This window comes from Bison bison, unplaced genomic scaffold (assembly GCF_000754665.1).
Source record: "Bison bison bison isolate TAMUID 2011002044 unplaced genomic scaffold, Bison_UMD1.0 scf7180017864299, whole genome shotgun sequence".
NCBI classification, from domain to species: domain Eukaryota; kingdom Metazoa; phylum Chordata; class Mammalia; order Artiodactyla; family Bovidae; genus Bison; species Bison bison.
Window position 1 is genome coordinate 2,251,774 of NW_011494871.1, and position 15,228 is coordinate 2,267,001.

The 15,228-nt window shown below is 49.9% G+C and overlaps 1 protein-coding gene across 1 annotated transcript in view; it reads right to left on the minus strand.

Moving 5' to 3' along the window:
- MIPEP (mitochondrial intermediate peptidase) overlaps positions 1 to 15,228 on the minus strand; it is an 84,583-nt gene that overhangs the window by 44,833 nt on the left and 24,522 nt on the right. Inside the window, exons 9-14 of the mRNA XM_010851246.1 lie at positions 14,905 to 14,965; positions 12,444 to 12,496; positions 11,861 to 12,014; positions 10,646 to 10,723; positions 9,007 to 9,211; positions 7,764 to 7,873 (exon numbers count right to left, since the gene is read on the minus strand). Coding sequence (XP_010849548.1) covers positions 7,764 to 7,873; positions 9,007 to 9,211; positions 10,646 to 10,723; positions 11,861 to 12,014; positions 12,444 to 12,496; positions 14,905 to 14,965 — 661 coding nt within the window. The remainder of the gene's footprint in view (positions 1 to 7,763; positions 7,874 to 9,006; positions 9,212 to 10,645; positions 10,724 to 11,860; positions 12,015 to 12,443; positions 12,497 to 14,904; positions 14,966 to 15,228) is intronic.

Sequence of the window (15,228 nt, forward strand, 5' to 3'; positions counted from 1 at the left end):
TTAGCCTCGGGCTGACTCACAAACGAAGGCAACAGGCTCAGGCTCGTGATGACGCAACACTCGACAGGCCACAATGCAACACCGGACCTGTACTCTGAGCAACAGAACGCAAGGGCCTGCATTTGTGAAGCGTGCTGTACCTGCACTCAGTAACACAACACAAGGGCCTGGATTTGTGAAACGTGCTGTGTAAGAAGCACAAACCGTTTCCTACGACATGAAGAGACTTTTAACTAGGGAAAACTGGAAAAAGAAAACACCCACAATGTTATCATCCTGGCTTGAGTATTACTGGGTGACCTCTGACAAATTACCTAACCTCAGTTTCTACAAAGCATGGATAAACTATGTGCCACCTACTTCACCCATTGCTGGACAAATTAAATAAGAAAAAAAACACAAAATAATGTTAATTTCTATTATTTACTGCTTGATAAATATTTTGTGAGAAAGAAAACTAGAGCAAGAAACGTTTCAGTGCGGCTAACAGACAAAATTATGGGAAAAGTGTAGCTTCTCTTGAATTGACAACATCTCTGGTGATCAGGTATATGGCTGGAGGTTACAAAGCCACCAGAAAAGAAAGAAGACACTCTAAGACAAGAAGCAGTATTAAGATCAAGAGGCTAACACCTGAGGAAGAAAGGAATGGCTCAACTCTATGCGTCCAACAAAATATTCCCCAATAGAGCAAAAGTCAATGAAATTACTTGTAGGGCACTGACACTACTCTGTGTACACCGTAACGCCGGACACACGTCATTATACATTTGTCCAGACCCGTGGACTCGGGGAGACAGTGACGTGCCTGGGTAATCATCCCACCTCTCCACGCCCCTTACCTCATGGGGATGCTGACCACCATGGGGAGGCTGTGCCTGAGTCGGGACAGGGGTGGCAAGTCTGTACACTTTCCCCTCAATTTTGCTGTGAACCTAAAATTGCTTTAAATAAAGTCTCAATAGTTAAAAATAAAAGAGATAAAACCAAGAGGAAAAATGATATAAGCTGCATCCTAGTGGAAGCCTTCCTTCCATCTCTCAGTCTTTTGCTAGGTCACAGAAGTTAGCCATCAAAAATCTAAACAGCACAACTGAAAGGAGAACTTAACAGAAGGGCACGAAACCCCAAGCTCAACAGTTAGAAAATACACAGTGTCCTCAAGCACAAACAAAACATTTCAGAAATGGATGACACACTGGGCCATAAAGTATCAATAAAATGTAAAAATCAATACCAGTTGCACTAATTGGATATCAATAATAAAAAGACTGGGCTTCCCAAGTAGCTCAGTGGTGAAGAACTTGCCTGCCAATGCAGGAAACACAAAGATGTGGGTTTGATCCCTGGGTCGGGAAGATCCCCTGGAGAAGGAAATGCCAGCCCACTCTAGCATTCCTGCCTGGACAATCCCAGACAGAGGAGCCTGGTGGGCTGCAGTCCGTGGGGTCACAAAGAGTTGGACAAAACTGAGCACAGACACAGTGACAAAAAAAAAAAAAAACTCCTCTGCAAAGATTTAAAAAATTTAAACTACACTTTGAAACAACCAAAAGAGGAAATTACAGTGGAAACAAGCAACATTTGAAATATTTTGTATGAAAATCATGGCATGCAGCCAAAATACTGTGTCAGTTCAGTTCAGTTCAGTCGCTCAGTCGCTGTCCGACTCTTTGTAACCCCATGAATCGCAGCACGCCAGGCCTCCCTGTCCATTACCAACTCCCAGAGTTCACCCAGACTCACGTCCATCGAGTCAGTGATGCCATCCAGCCATCTCATCACATAGTTTAAATTTACAGCATTAAAGTGTAAACGCATGTCAGATAAAATCGAAACCTAGTCAGCTAAGTGTCCACCTTAAGAAACTGGGGGAAGAAGGGAGAGAATAATCATAAAAACAGAAACAGTAACTGAAGCAAACAAGACAGGGAGCGTAAACAAGGCGACTGTGAGCTCTCGGCAACGACTCCTGATACCAACAATGACACCAACCTTCTGCAAGATTAACAGAGAAGAAAACGAGAGGAGAGTATTAGGAATGAGGCTGACAGAAGCGCAGGACCTGAAGCATGAAAGAGGCTGTGAATAACTTTATGCCAATAAACTCGAAAACTTGGGTTAACAGACACATTTCTGGAAAATTACAAGTTAGCAAAGTTTACTTCGGAATTAAAGAAGGCCAAAGAGTCCTGTGACTATGAAGGAAATCAGTTATTTAAATCTTCCCACAGAGAAAATGACAGACCCTGAACAGTTTTATAGATGAATTCTGACCAAGTTTCACGAAACAGATTATTACTATTTCATAAAAGTGCCCATAAGGAGGAGGAGGAGCTCTGCAGCCCGTCTTATGAAACGGGATCTACTTAATGCCCACACCATGAGAGTGAGAGGACCCAGAAAACCACAAGCCAATCCCTCACCAGACACAGAAGATCCTCCAGACACAAAATACAAGCAAACCAAGCCAGTGCTGTGTTACAAGAAACAAGTAACAGTAAGTTAGGACCAGCATCACCTAGTCCTGGCGTGTGTGTTACAATAAATAAGCTAGAACCAATGTCGCCCAGTCCTGGCATGTGAAGGGGGCCTAGCATTAATACCAACATTCATGACATACCTAGATAAACAGAAAAGAACCACCCAAAAGAGGCAGAAAAATGCACTAACTGTAGGGCTTCCCTCATGGCTCAGTGGTAGAGAACCCGCCTGCCAAGGCAGGAGATGCAGGTTCGAGCCCTGATCCAGGAAGATCCCGTATGCCACGGAGCAAATAAGCCTGCAGGCCACAACTACTGAGCCTGCGCTCCAGAGCCCGGGAACCGCAACTCCTGAGCCCGTGCACCTGGAGCCTGAGTTCCACAGCAAGAGAAGCCAGCACAGTGAGAAGCCCCCGCACTGCAACTAGAGAGGAGTGGAGCCCCCCTCGCCACAACCAGAGAAAAGCCTGCACAGCAACGAAAACCCAGCACAGCCAAAAATAAGCGAACAAAATTATTTCTTAAAAAAGGTTCCACCAGGAAAGGCAAAGCAAAAAAAACCAAAAAACTTTCAGAGGCATCTCCTTTCCGATCCTTTCCAAGAAGAATCCACTGAACTGAAATCAGCTTTGCCTGTTTTCCCTCTACTGCTCCAGGTTATACTTTTTCTGAGACAATACAGGGCAGTTCTATCCTGTTCCTCTACATGGTGTCCTTCAAATATTGTAGGACAGACTGCAACTTCTTCTTCTGGTCTAAAACCTGATTCTTACATATTTCCTAAGAGGAAAGTTCTCAATTTTACACGAAGTGGCAGCCTCTTCTCAGGGTGCTTTCTAGGTCCCCTATGTTCCTGTCCCCCCACGAGGAAAAGAAGAGCCCCCGGAGCCTGAGATGCACTGAGGGGTACTGGGGGGAAGGGGACCAGACAGAGGGGTCAGGGAGGGGCAGGCCCTGCAGAGGGGCAGTGCGCTGCTGGGCTGCAGGGACAAGGACCCAGCTGCCCTCACTCCGGCTCCTGGCACGGAGCGTGTAAACCCTGGGGACTACCGAGGGGAGTGAGTGGGCATCTGGGATTCACAACGAGCCCCTTCACCTGCGGGGCAGCGAGGCTATGCTCACGACGACCAGACTGCACCGTGACACCAGCGGCTCCAGCCTGACAAGCACTGACCTCTGGCTTCACGATTATTCCAAGACCCAGCCTCAAGAGCAGGAGGAGCCCCGCTTCTCCTACCAGTCAAGGCATCAGAGTAACTGCAGCTTGTTGTGCCTGAGTGTGAGCAGAAAACTAACACTGTCAGTAGGGAGAAGCTCCAGCCCCATCTCCACTCCAAGAGGATGACGCCCTGGTTCAGTGTGAGACGTTATGGAAGACGGACCCCGGCCCTGATCCTGCAGAAACGTCGGTGCACAGGGGCCTGTAGGCAGTTCCCCACAGGCAGCCCTTGTAGCACGGCTCTCCGCAGGGACCTCACACCCTGTCCCCGAAGCAAAGCTACCCTGTAGCTCACCTCCAGCCCCAGTGCACCTTTCCAATCTTTGGTTTACACAATGCCTCCCATAACCTGCTGCTTCTTTCCTTAAAGAAGGGGAAATGAAGAACAAGGAATCGACAGACGACCAGATCACTTTCCCTTCAGGAGCCTCGAGAGCAAAGACTGTGTTAACAGTCTAAAGAGAGACTGAGAGGAGTCCACCAGTCTGCACACGGGGGCGGAAGCAGGGCTGGCTATGACTCCGACCCTTACCTCAAAGATTAACTGAGATCACTCCCCTCCCTCCCTTCAGAAACCCTCACGGCTGAGCAGACTCTCTGAAGGGGATTCTGGGACAGGAGTCCACCTTCCCCCAGGCTGCCGCCTCCTGATTAAAGCAACCTTCCATTCCCACCAGCACTTGTCTCTGAGTGGCGAGCAGCCAAAACAACTGCAGCCAAAAGATGGAAGCAACATAGGTGTCCATCAGCAGAAGAAAGGCTGAACATCTTGGTTCACCCACACAAAGATGGCAACCCAGCCTTAAAAGGAAAGCTGTTGTGAGCAGGCCACCGCTGGGATGAACCCTGAGACACTGTGCTAAATGAGATAAACTACAAGAGACAAATGCTGCATGATCCACTTCGGTGAGGTCCCCAGAAGAGTCGGACTCCGGGAGACAGAGCAGATTGGCGGCTGACAGGGCTGGGGAAGGGAGAAGAGACTCGGTGTCTGATGCGCACAGCCCCAGCTCTGCAGGATGGACAGCATCAGGCGGGGGTGGTGGTTGGTGGCAAGAGGGGAGCATGGTGCCTGGGCGCACTGACCCCAAAACATTGCTGACACGCAGTTAACCTGGCGTGTTTTACCTCCTGTGCATTTTGCCAGGATGGAAAGGAGCTGTGTGTGGAGACGTCTAAGGGAGGACAGAGCCATGCTTCCAGACAAGCAGGCCATTCACAGTTAACCTTGCACTCGATGGCAGCACCTGGAAGGGGTCAGGCTCCAGGCCACAGCCCACAAGCACAGAGAGGAAAGACACACCCCAGCTCCTCGGACACCACGGGCCCTGCAGCACAGCCCACGGGCACCAAGATCGAAGGAGCTTCCTCCCGATCGCCGAGCCGCATTGGGTTCATCACGTGTAAAAACCTGGACCCTTTCATATGAGCTGCCACCAAATCTGTATTTCTGCGCTACTGGTTTTAAGATTAATTTGCAACAAGCCCTGCTGCAGCCCTGACACTGTCAAGACAGTCTGAACCTTGAATGAGCAGCCCTGGGGTTTGCTTCCTCTGGCAGCTGTGAGCCACCCGTGGACCTGAGAGGCATACTTCTAATTCCTCGACCACAGGAACCTACTGGCTCTGGGATGCTGAGTTCGGATAAAAGACTGGGAGGGGTTGATAAGTCACGGAGACGTTACCCCGACTCTGAGAGCCTCTGGATGCACCAGGCGGCCAGCGGGGAGACCAGGGGGGCAGGAAACGAAGCACAAAGATGTGCCCACAAGTGCTCTTCCGGGCCTTCATGTTATTTATCTACAGAGGCTTAGATTTGGGGGAATGAACTCTTGCCCTTGGGCAAGACCTGCCCTCGGAATGTAAATATCCAGCCACTTGGCATTTAATCAGCAATGGGAAGAGCAAGCCCCCTGTGCACCTGTGCCCCATGCCTCTGGCGGGCTCGTCCGTCTCCATGGAATCACAGGATGGTTTCCTGTCGTGGACGCTGTGTCTGTGAGCCCTCAGCCCGCTGGGTGTCCCTCCTGAGTCTGAGCCTGGAATTAATCCAGAGCAGCTTGCTGCTTTCCTCTGGTCTCATCTCTGAAGAGGAGTTGCAGACTTCACTTCATACTCTTTTCTTGAAGTGATCTTGTTCAAAAATGGTTCTTCTGACTGAAGAATTCAAGATTAAAATAGGAACTTTTCAGAGATGGTACATCACCCTCCAAGCAGGGGTTCTAGCCCTTCTTTGTTTTCCTGACTGTTCTGGAAAGGGACAACAGTAATTGTAAACTCATTATCTGTGGTGAATTTCAGCGTTACTTTGAAGGGTCCACGCTGCTTGGCTGCAGTTGCCCTTCGTGCGTGTGTCCAGGCCTCTTACAAGCCTAAGCTCCTCAGACAGCTCCTTTCCCGCTGCCCTTGGTTTCTTAGACACCTCTGCACGGCTCTCAGGGGCCACCTCTAGTCTCCCCACCCTTCACCGGCCACCCTCACACCACTGTCCCTCAGTGTCCACCGATTCAGGCTTCAAGGAGGAGCGCAGTCAGGTCTCCGCCCCATTCCCAGCCCCCAGTGTGTAGCCGGGGTGGACGTGCTGCCATTCGAGGGGCTACGTGCGTCTGTGTTCTTGGCTGAGTTTATATAATCCCCAGCGCAACTCTCTGCAGGCTGACGAACAGGTAGCTGACTGGATTACTAATCCTTCTATCTTGTCCTTTTAACAAACTCAAATAGAGTATGATAGAGAGTAACTCAGAGTAGCTCTCCAGAACTCAGCCATTACCCTACACTGACAATAACAGACACAACAAAGTCCAAAGAATAGAAACGGCCAACTCACATCATGCATCCAGAGATATAACTGGAAAGAGAAGTCACAAAGGTGGCTTGGACCCTTTTACCGATTCTGCCCAGTCCTTCAATTTCTTTTGTGTTTGGCACAATTCTAAATGCTGAGGATTCTACAAATAAAGATCTATAGTAAATTTTAAATGAAAAAAAAAAAATTTGGATTTGAGAGGCTCTCCTGTGAGCATAGATGCTTAGTTTTGCTATGTAAAGATTTCCTACAAACAACTGAGTTCCAAATCCAATGGACTTATCGTCTTTTTTCTAATTCATTTCATTGCTTTAACTGTATTACCTGTTACATAATATATAAAGTGCAACAGATACATTTTAAAAAGTTAAATAAATAAATGCTGAGGATTCAAAGATGAACGTGACTGTACCTGGGCACTCAGGGAGGTGCAGACTGAGAGGACACAGCACCTAACAAAGCAGCACGCCATCAAAGCCCCGAGAGGACGGGGGCACGTGGACAGGAAACACGCGATGCTGACCGCCAGCTCAGAGCTAATTCACCACAAAGCACGGCTCCCTTAGCCCTCCTCTACAGAAGTAAAATCTCTAACACGATAAGGTGCTAGTTAAACCCATCCCTGGTAGCTCAATGGAAGCAATCCACCTGCCAACGCAGGAGATGCAGGAAAGGCAAGTTCTATCCCTGGGTGGGGAAGATCCCCTGGAGAAGGAAACGGCAACCCACTCCAGTATTCTTGCCTGGAGAACCCCATGGACAGAGGAGTCTGGTGGGCTACCATCCAGGGGGTAGCAAGAGTTGGACATGACCAAGCGACTAGACGACAACAACTAGAACCTAAGGGATTTTCAGACTTGGCCTCATACAGACGCTAACTAAACGTTATAGGGAAATATGACATCACAGTTTACGAAACAACAGATTCAGACCGAGAAACAAACGTTCAGAAGCAGAAAGGGCAGGAAGAGCAGAAGTTCTCCGAGGTAGCACTGAGGCTCCATGTAGAGACAGGACGCAGTGCTTCCGAGGGGGATGGTGTGTGGACCAGACACAACACTGCTGGCACACGACAAGGGCAGCTGCCTGTCCCCCTCACGGCACAACAGCGACAAATGAAGGGAGCGAGTCAGGAAACAGGAGGAGGAGTCTGGTTTGGAGAATATTCTGAAGAGGCAGCAAGCGTTCGGTGCTGGCCGGCGGGTCCGAGGAGCCGCCCCTACCACGCCCAAGGACACACACGCGTCAGCCCTACCTGGCCCGTCTGATAGTGTCGGGCAAACTGGTGAACCACCCGGTAATCGTTGGCAAAATACTCCATCAGGATAGATGGGACCTCGGCGAAGTCCGTGGGGCACCTGGTCCCTGGAAGGGGCGAGAGGAGAGGTCGGCAGGAATCGTGGCAGCATGTCAGTCACCATAGGCGCTCATTTACATTTTTATGTGTACTTCTGATGAACTACGATAGTCTTTAATTCATTAAATCAATATTTTACTTCTATAAAATTGCACACATTTGCAGGAAAGTTTGTACTCATCTCATACATTTTCCCACGTATCAGAAGCAAAACAAAATATTTGCACAGCTGGGTAAAGCACTTGTAAAGCAACGGCTCACACCCTCTACAAACAAAACTGTCTTCAGCTCCACCGGGCTACACCTGGCACACAAATTACAACATTCTTACAATGAACACATTCTAATTTAACGCACTGAATTCCATCACTAAAAGCCAGTATCCCTCATTCCTTTTAAAAGTATTTTATCTACTATTTCTGGAACAAAGTCAACCCTCAATATAGAAAGGCAACATTTCAAACTCAAAATTACTTAAAGTAACAAGTCCTATAAGAACGTGTTGGTGGCACTTTATGATTCTGTCCAGACCATCTGCAGTCTTTTCAAAATATCTCCTCCTCCCCAAATACTGTGTGTGTAAAGTTAGCTGCTGAATACTAAGAACCACACCTGCCCAGGTGGTGCAGGGCTGGCCCGTCTGATGACAAGCTTAGAGAAGATGACGAGGAGGGGGGCTGTCATCAGCAAGAAAACCACAGCTTTATGCAGGGGACGCAGAAGAGAGACAGTAAGGGCCTGGCCATGCCTTTCAAGATGCCCTGAAGTTTTCTGACTGGTTTTGGATAAAAAGAGGCCGTGTACATTCACTTGTTCGCTTGCTAAGCCTGTGCTGGAGCTGAGAAGGCGTGCTTATTCACACACACAGCCACTGACGTAAATTCCACATAAAACACAGCAGAATGTAAAATGGTACAAACTGGAGAGACAGGCACTCATACAGCCTTGGTGAGAACTGTCGTCATGGACGGAAAAAATGTATGAGGGTTGGGTCAGATCACAGGTGGAAGGACAAGATGAAGCCACCTGATCAATGACCACAGGGTTTCTAAACAAAAGGCTTTTTTCCAACTAAGATGAAAAGCGTGTATTTAAAGAACTGCAATGGACGAAGTCCTGTACTGAGTGAGCTCCTGCTCACCAGTGACGTGCTGGTATCGAGTCCGTCCCAGCATCGAGTGCATGGCATGTCCCATCTCATGGAAAAGGTTCTCCATCATCCCAGGAGTCAATAGCGTGGGCAGGTTTCTTGAGGAATGGGGCAGGTTCAGCATAAGGACCACCACGGGGAGCTGGTAGTCCCCGTCTTCCTTTAAACGACCTCCTCGGATGGTGAAGTGGCAATCCTTTAAGAAAACGAGACCAGTGAAGAAATGATCAGAAGCTAAAAGGTAAGCAAGTCTTAATGAATGCAAAGTTCTATTAAAATGAGTGAGTACAAGTGTCACCTTAATTCTATTCTTTTATTTATACTTTTTCCCCAACACTTTCTCCTTTGCTAAAATGTTACTTTCTTAAAAACACCAATAATACTCTGAGCTCCTGTTGACAGAGTCATTCATTCACTCCAAAGACGTGCTGAGCTGACGTTCCAGGAGCTGAAAACATGGTCACCACTGAGCTCAGACGCTCGAGATGCTCAGGGCAGGGAGAAAGGCAGCCACGGCGGGGAGGGACGCTGGTGTTAATGAGCCCCTTCTGTGGCTGGCGATGAGACAGGCCACACACCCCACCACCGTCTCCATCGCCTGAAGAGACGAGCTCTCAACTGTCACAAAGCACGGAACCTGAGTCACTTTCTCAGTCCACATACAAAAGTTGATCATTTCTTCTCACATAAGCCTACGAGGCAGGTATTTCATTTCTCAGATGAGAAAACAAACCGAGTCTTGGAAACACTAAGTCGTGTGTCCAGGGACACACAGCTAGGGCCATGGCACCTCAAACCTGAACCCAGGTCACGAACCTGGACTCTCCAGCCTTTCAAGCACAGTGAAGGAACAGTGGATGCAGCGGTCAATGGCCCTGACTCTGGTCCTGCCATGCAGACCTGCTGGCCACGTCTCCTGAGAACTGGTTACCTCCACCAGCCTCCCCTCCACCGTGTCAAACGCCAGAGAGTTAACTAGCGTCTGTTATAACCTCTGTGGAAACTATGGATCACTATTAAATACAATGTACCATTATTTCTGTTATAACTTTATAATCTGAATTCTTTACAGTTCCAATCCAATTGCCCAAAACTGCTGAAGCTGACTGATCTGGAAACCTGGCCTGCGGTTTCACACAAGGAGTGAACTGGTGGTTGACAAGGTCCCTCAGAGACACACCTTGTGCAGTGTTAGAGCAAGCCCGTGCTGTGTACGGACAGCTCCAACCCCCGCACCTCTGACTGTGTGACTCTAGGCAAGTAACCTCAGCTCTCTGGCCTCAGTGTCCTCATCTCATCAGGACTGAGTTCAAAAGGCTGAGGGAAACTTTGAAAGCGGTGCATGAGAAGGGCTCAGGCGCTGGCAGGCACACAGACAGGCTCCTAAAACAGCACTCATCACTACAATCATTGCTACCGCAACCCAGATGAAAACAGCAGATACACATTTCTGTAACTACCTCATAACTTCTGCCGTCTTTAAATTCTACCCCATTTCAAACGTACACATTTAGTCACCACTGTTAATGTCTTTTAAATATCAGTAACTACAAAAATGAGAGGTAAAGTTAACATTAATACACATTAGCTACTGATCACTCTAGAGACTGGTTTGTAAATAAAGCATCACCTGGTGTGGTTTGTCTGCTCGCTGAAAAAAGTCACAGTAAATGTATCCCAGCAGTCCTTCTGATTCATGAACCACAGCCTAGAAAAAAAAGGTTGATTTACTGGTGAATGAAGCCATCACAACTTCCAAAAGTAGAAACATATTCCAAACACCAGAACCTGCACTCAGAACACCAACAGCCACCAATGCAGACATTTTATGACTTTCTGCTTCCAAGGTCACCTCAAGGTGGGTCCACCGTGCCTTCAGCTTCTTCTGCTGTGTCTCTGGGGTGACTGGCGAACTCTGATGGGAGAGGAACCCTCCCAACAAGCCCTGGGTCCTGACCGCAGCCCCCCTGAGCCAGCCCAGGACGAAAGCACAGTGACCCCTCCCGCAGTCAGGAGGTGAGGACGCTCGCACACCAACCACGGCAGCGTGGGCTCAGGGAGCGACGCCTCCTCCTGGGTCAGCCCCGTGAGGCACAGCTCAAGGAGAGCGGGTCTCCATCCACCTCTGCATAAGCGGGGCCTCTACCAGATAGAACCTCAATTACTGGGGACTCCAGCACTCCATGAAGCATCCACTTGGTGCCAGGAACTGCTCAAGGCATTGGGGAAAGCTGCCCATGCAGGGGGCTCCCTCCTGAACGAGCCCCTCCATCGTCTGCACTGGGTCCTGGCACTCTCCTGTTACACTTTCTCCCTTCGTGGCATCGCTGCAGGTTATCCATCTGTGTGACGCACAGGAGACTGCTGGCTGCTTAAACTAAGCTTAATCTACAATCACCAAACACAGCCAGGCAACGAGCAGACATCCACGCTTCTTAGAAAACGGTGATGAGAGTACGCTGCGCTAAGCCAGAGCACTAAGCCTGAGGGCCGCAAACCCTCTAACCCCACCAGGAAAAGCAACACTGGCAGCTCACACAAAGTGGGCCCTGATGGGACAGCCCCAGGCTCGGAGTGACTGTCCAGGACTCACACCAGCACACGGGCCACAGCCCAGCCGCTGATGCACACGTGGGCTCAACCTTCTATCCAACTCCTCAGAAAAGTATTTTGTCTCAGAGAAAGAACTCTGCTGCTATGTGTTTACCCTACTTTCCTGCAACAGTGGATTCTAGAGAACAGTGTTTTCACAGTGTCCTGAACCAGAGCAGCAGTCTGGATTAAAGCGCTGTGGACAGGGTCCCAGGCCCCGCAGACGGGAGCGCGCTCTGCCCCGGGCACTCACCAGTTTGCGGACGTCCTCACTCCACACCTCGCCCTTCACGGGCTGCTCCCCGTACAGCGAGACCCCCAGCAGCCTGTTGAACAGGAGGCTCAGACCCTCCATGCAGGCGCCCAGGGAGAAGAACGGGCAGTAGAGACCAGGCTCGATGTTGAACCTGCCGAGGAGAAGCAGCCACGTTTCTGTGAGCTTCAGCTTCTAGAGGGGAGTGAAGCTCACTCTTCATTTATAAACCAGGAGTCAAGGAAGGATTGAATCATGAAGTGGGTCTCTACTCTGGAAGAGGGTTTTCAGGCCTGTTTTTCTTCAGAAGAGCAGCGACTGATCACTATGGTAGTGAGGGAGACACCAGGGGTAGAGGCAGATGGGGAGACACTCACGGGGTCTACAGAGGGAAACCACAGAAGCCCAGGGACAGGCTACGGGGGATAGGCCTAAGAGCGCAGCTTCTGGACCAGGAGTGACCGCCAAGCAGGCGCTGGCCGCGTGGGTGCCAAGTGAAAGCACAGCTGCCCAGTTAGTGGGCAGATGCTCAAGACACATTGATCCTGCCTTCTCACACGGGAGCACTTCTCCAGACACGCACCTCTCAGCCCGAATCAGTCCGCTGTAGTACGGGGGGTCCCAGGGCATCAATTCCTGCAGCAGAGACACTCACCGTTAGGAAAGCTGGGATGATTTCAGTTTTCATCAATAATGCAGCCATTTTATAAAATGTAATCTGTTACTGTATCAGGAAAGTTTTATAAAAACCCTAGGAACTCATCATCTGGCAAGAATTTCATTCCTTACTCTCTACTCTGCCTTTCCTGTAATCAATGAGCTGAGAGGCAGAAATCAGCTATACTTGCAGAATTGGGGGAAAAGGCAGACAAATGTCATTCTAAAATGTGAACTTCTAAAAGTCGACATTAATAGATGAAACTAGCCACGTTGAAATCTACCCCAGATGTGGCCCATATGTTAATCCATAGGACAGTGCAGGGAGGTCAGGGAACTAAAGGCATGACTAGGGCCCTTTCTGGACCTACACAGGAAGCTTAGCGTGGATCCCAGGAATGAAAGCAGCAGTTCAGACCAAGCCGCGGCAGAATTCCTGAACTTGGCAAAGAAGACATGTCATCAAGAAGCACTTGAACAATCGTTCCTGATGCCGGCTGCAGAGCGGTAACAGAGCTGGGAACTCTGCAGGGGCCACCCTCCCCTGGGGGGCAGGCTGGCAGGTGACAGAGGGCAGCAGCCGGGCCGGACGCAGTCAGCCTGGCTCAGGTGCACAGTCCATGTGTGCTGGCCCCCAGTGCGTCCCCACCTTCCATCTGCCCTCACACACCCCTGAGCCCAGCCCCTGTGAGCCAGGCCTGGCCTGCGCCGGCCTCTCGTGCTCCTCTCTGCCTGGGCTTCGTCCCTGGCTGTCGCGGGCCTCTCGCTTCTCCCAGGGCTGCTCTGTGCCATCTCCGTGGAGGGGTCACCACTGTCCAGGCCTTACAAGACGGCCCCTCCACCCGCCTGCCTGCACTGTTCCCTCTCGAGCCCCCACCCGGGCAGGGCCATGCAGGCAGACTCTTGCTGTCTTCACTCTCGCTCCACCCCAGGTGTAAGCTTCGGGAAGGCAGGCTGTGTTTCCCTTTTCCTACAGTGTCCCAGCCCCGAGCTCTGCCTGCTGTGCAGCAGTCCCTCATGAACTGTCCTCTGAGTCACTCAACAGCACCTCCTGGAGAGTATACTGCTTAGAAACACAACTCCAGGCTCTGAGCAGAGCTCTACGAACAGGGAGTCCGTTCTTAAGAACGGGGTCCGAAAGGTTCAGTTTAGACACCATCTCCTCTCCTGACCCAGACGCATAGCATCTGCTGGCCCACAGATGTCAGTCAGTCAGTTCAGTCGCTCAGTTGTGTCCGACTCTTTGTGATCCCATGGACTGCAGCATGCCAAGCCTCCCTGTCCATCACCAACTCCCGGAGCCTACTCAAACTCATGTCCATTGAGTCGGTGATGCCATCCAACCATCTCATCCTCTGTCATCTCGTCCCCTTCTCCTCCCGCCCTCAATTTTTCCCAGCATCAGGGCCTTTTCAAATAAGTCAGCTCTTCGGATTAGCTGGCCAAAGTATTGGAGCCACAGATGTCAGCCACAGTTTAAAAGTAAAGAACAACACTGTAAACCAGCTACTGCTGCTGCTAAGTCGCTTCAGTCGTGTCCGACTCTGTGCGACCCCATAGATGGAAGCCCACCAGGCTCCCCTGTCCCTGGGATTCTCCAGGCAAGAACACTGGAGTGGGTTGCCATTTCTGTAAATCAGCTACACTTCAGTAAAAAATAAAAATAAAATAAATGAAGGGAAAGCAAAGCAGCAAGTGAGTGAGAGGAGCACAGGGGCACTGCAGGCCTTGGTGGGGGCAGAAGACAATGGCTGGGGCCCCAGGGCAGCAGAAGAGAAAGGGCCCGCAGGTCAAGCAGAGTGTGGGGGGAAAGCTAGGAAATGGGAAGACAGTCTGAGAACTCTCTGAAAATGTTAAACAAAGCTGGGCGGGGGGGGGGGGGTGGGGGCGGGGGGCGGGGGCAGACAAGGCCCATCAGAAAACTCCCTCCGGAGGAGCCCCAAGGCCTTCCAGCATCTAACTCAGAGCCGCAGCACCAGGAAAGCAGTTGGGATACAAGAAGGGAGCAGGACAAGGGCCAGAAAACCAGCTCCTCAGGCACACGCGTCACCTGGGAGAAGAGAGACGACCGCAGCCAGGGCCGTGGTGACAGCGCAGAGCGGGAAATGGTTCCCAGCGCCAAAAGACAGAGCCCTCAGCCAACAGACTGTTTATAACAGAAATACCTCTGGACTTCCCTGGTGATCCAACGGTGGAGAATCCGCCTGCCAACGTAGGGGATGTGGGTTCGATCCCTGACTGGGTAACGAAGATCCCACACGGCACAGAGCAACTAAGCCCGCGAGCCGCAACTGCAGAGCCCACCCCAAGGGTCCCCCGCACCGCGACTAACACCCAGGGAGACAAATAAATAGTAAAAGGAAAAGAAACTCAGCATGGCCACTTACAGAATTTTGAGGGTTTAGTTTCATTTTCATCCCTCGAATCATCTCAAAATCTTTCATAGTTCTGTAAAACAGGTTTATCATTAGTTGTGAGGACAAAATTTTCACAAGTAGATTATAAAAGACGAGTTTGCTTCTGCTCCTTTCCAGTAATCATGATAGTAGTAGTCATTTGTAGTAAAAATGTAAACTAGTATTAATCCAAATTTTACATGTATTAGAAGAGACAGTGATACATACATCAGTAAACTTCTGTAATTTTTACCTTAAAAAGCGGATATTTGTCTTAAAGTACTAAAATTTGGAAAATTTAAGTGTTATAGAATA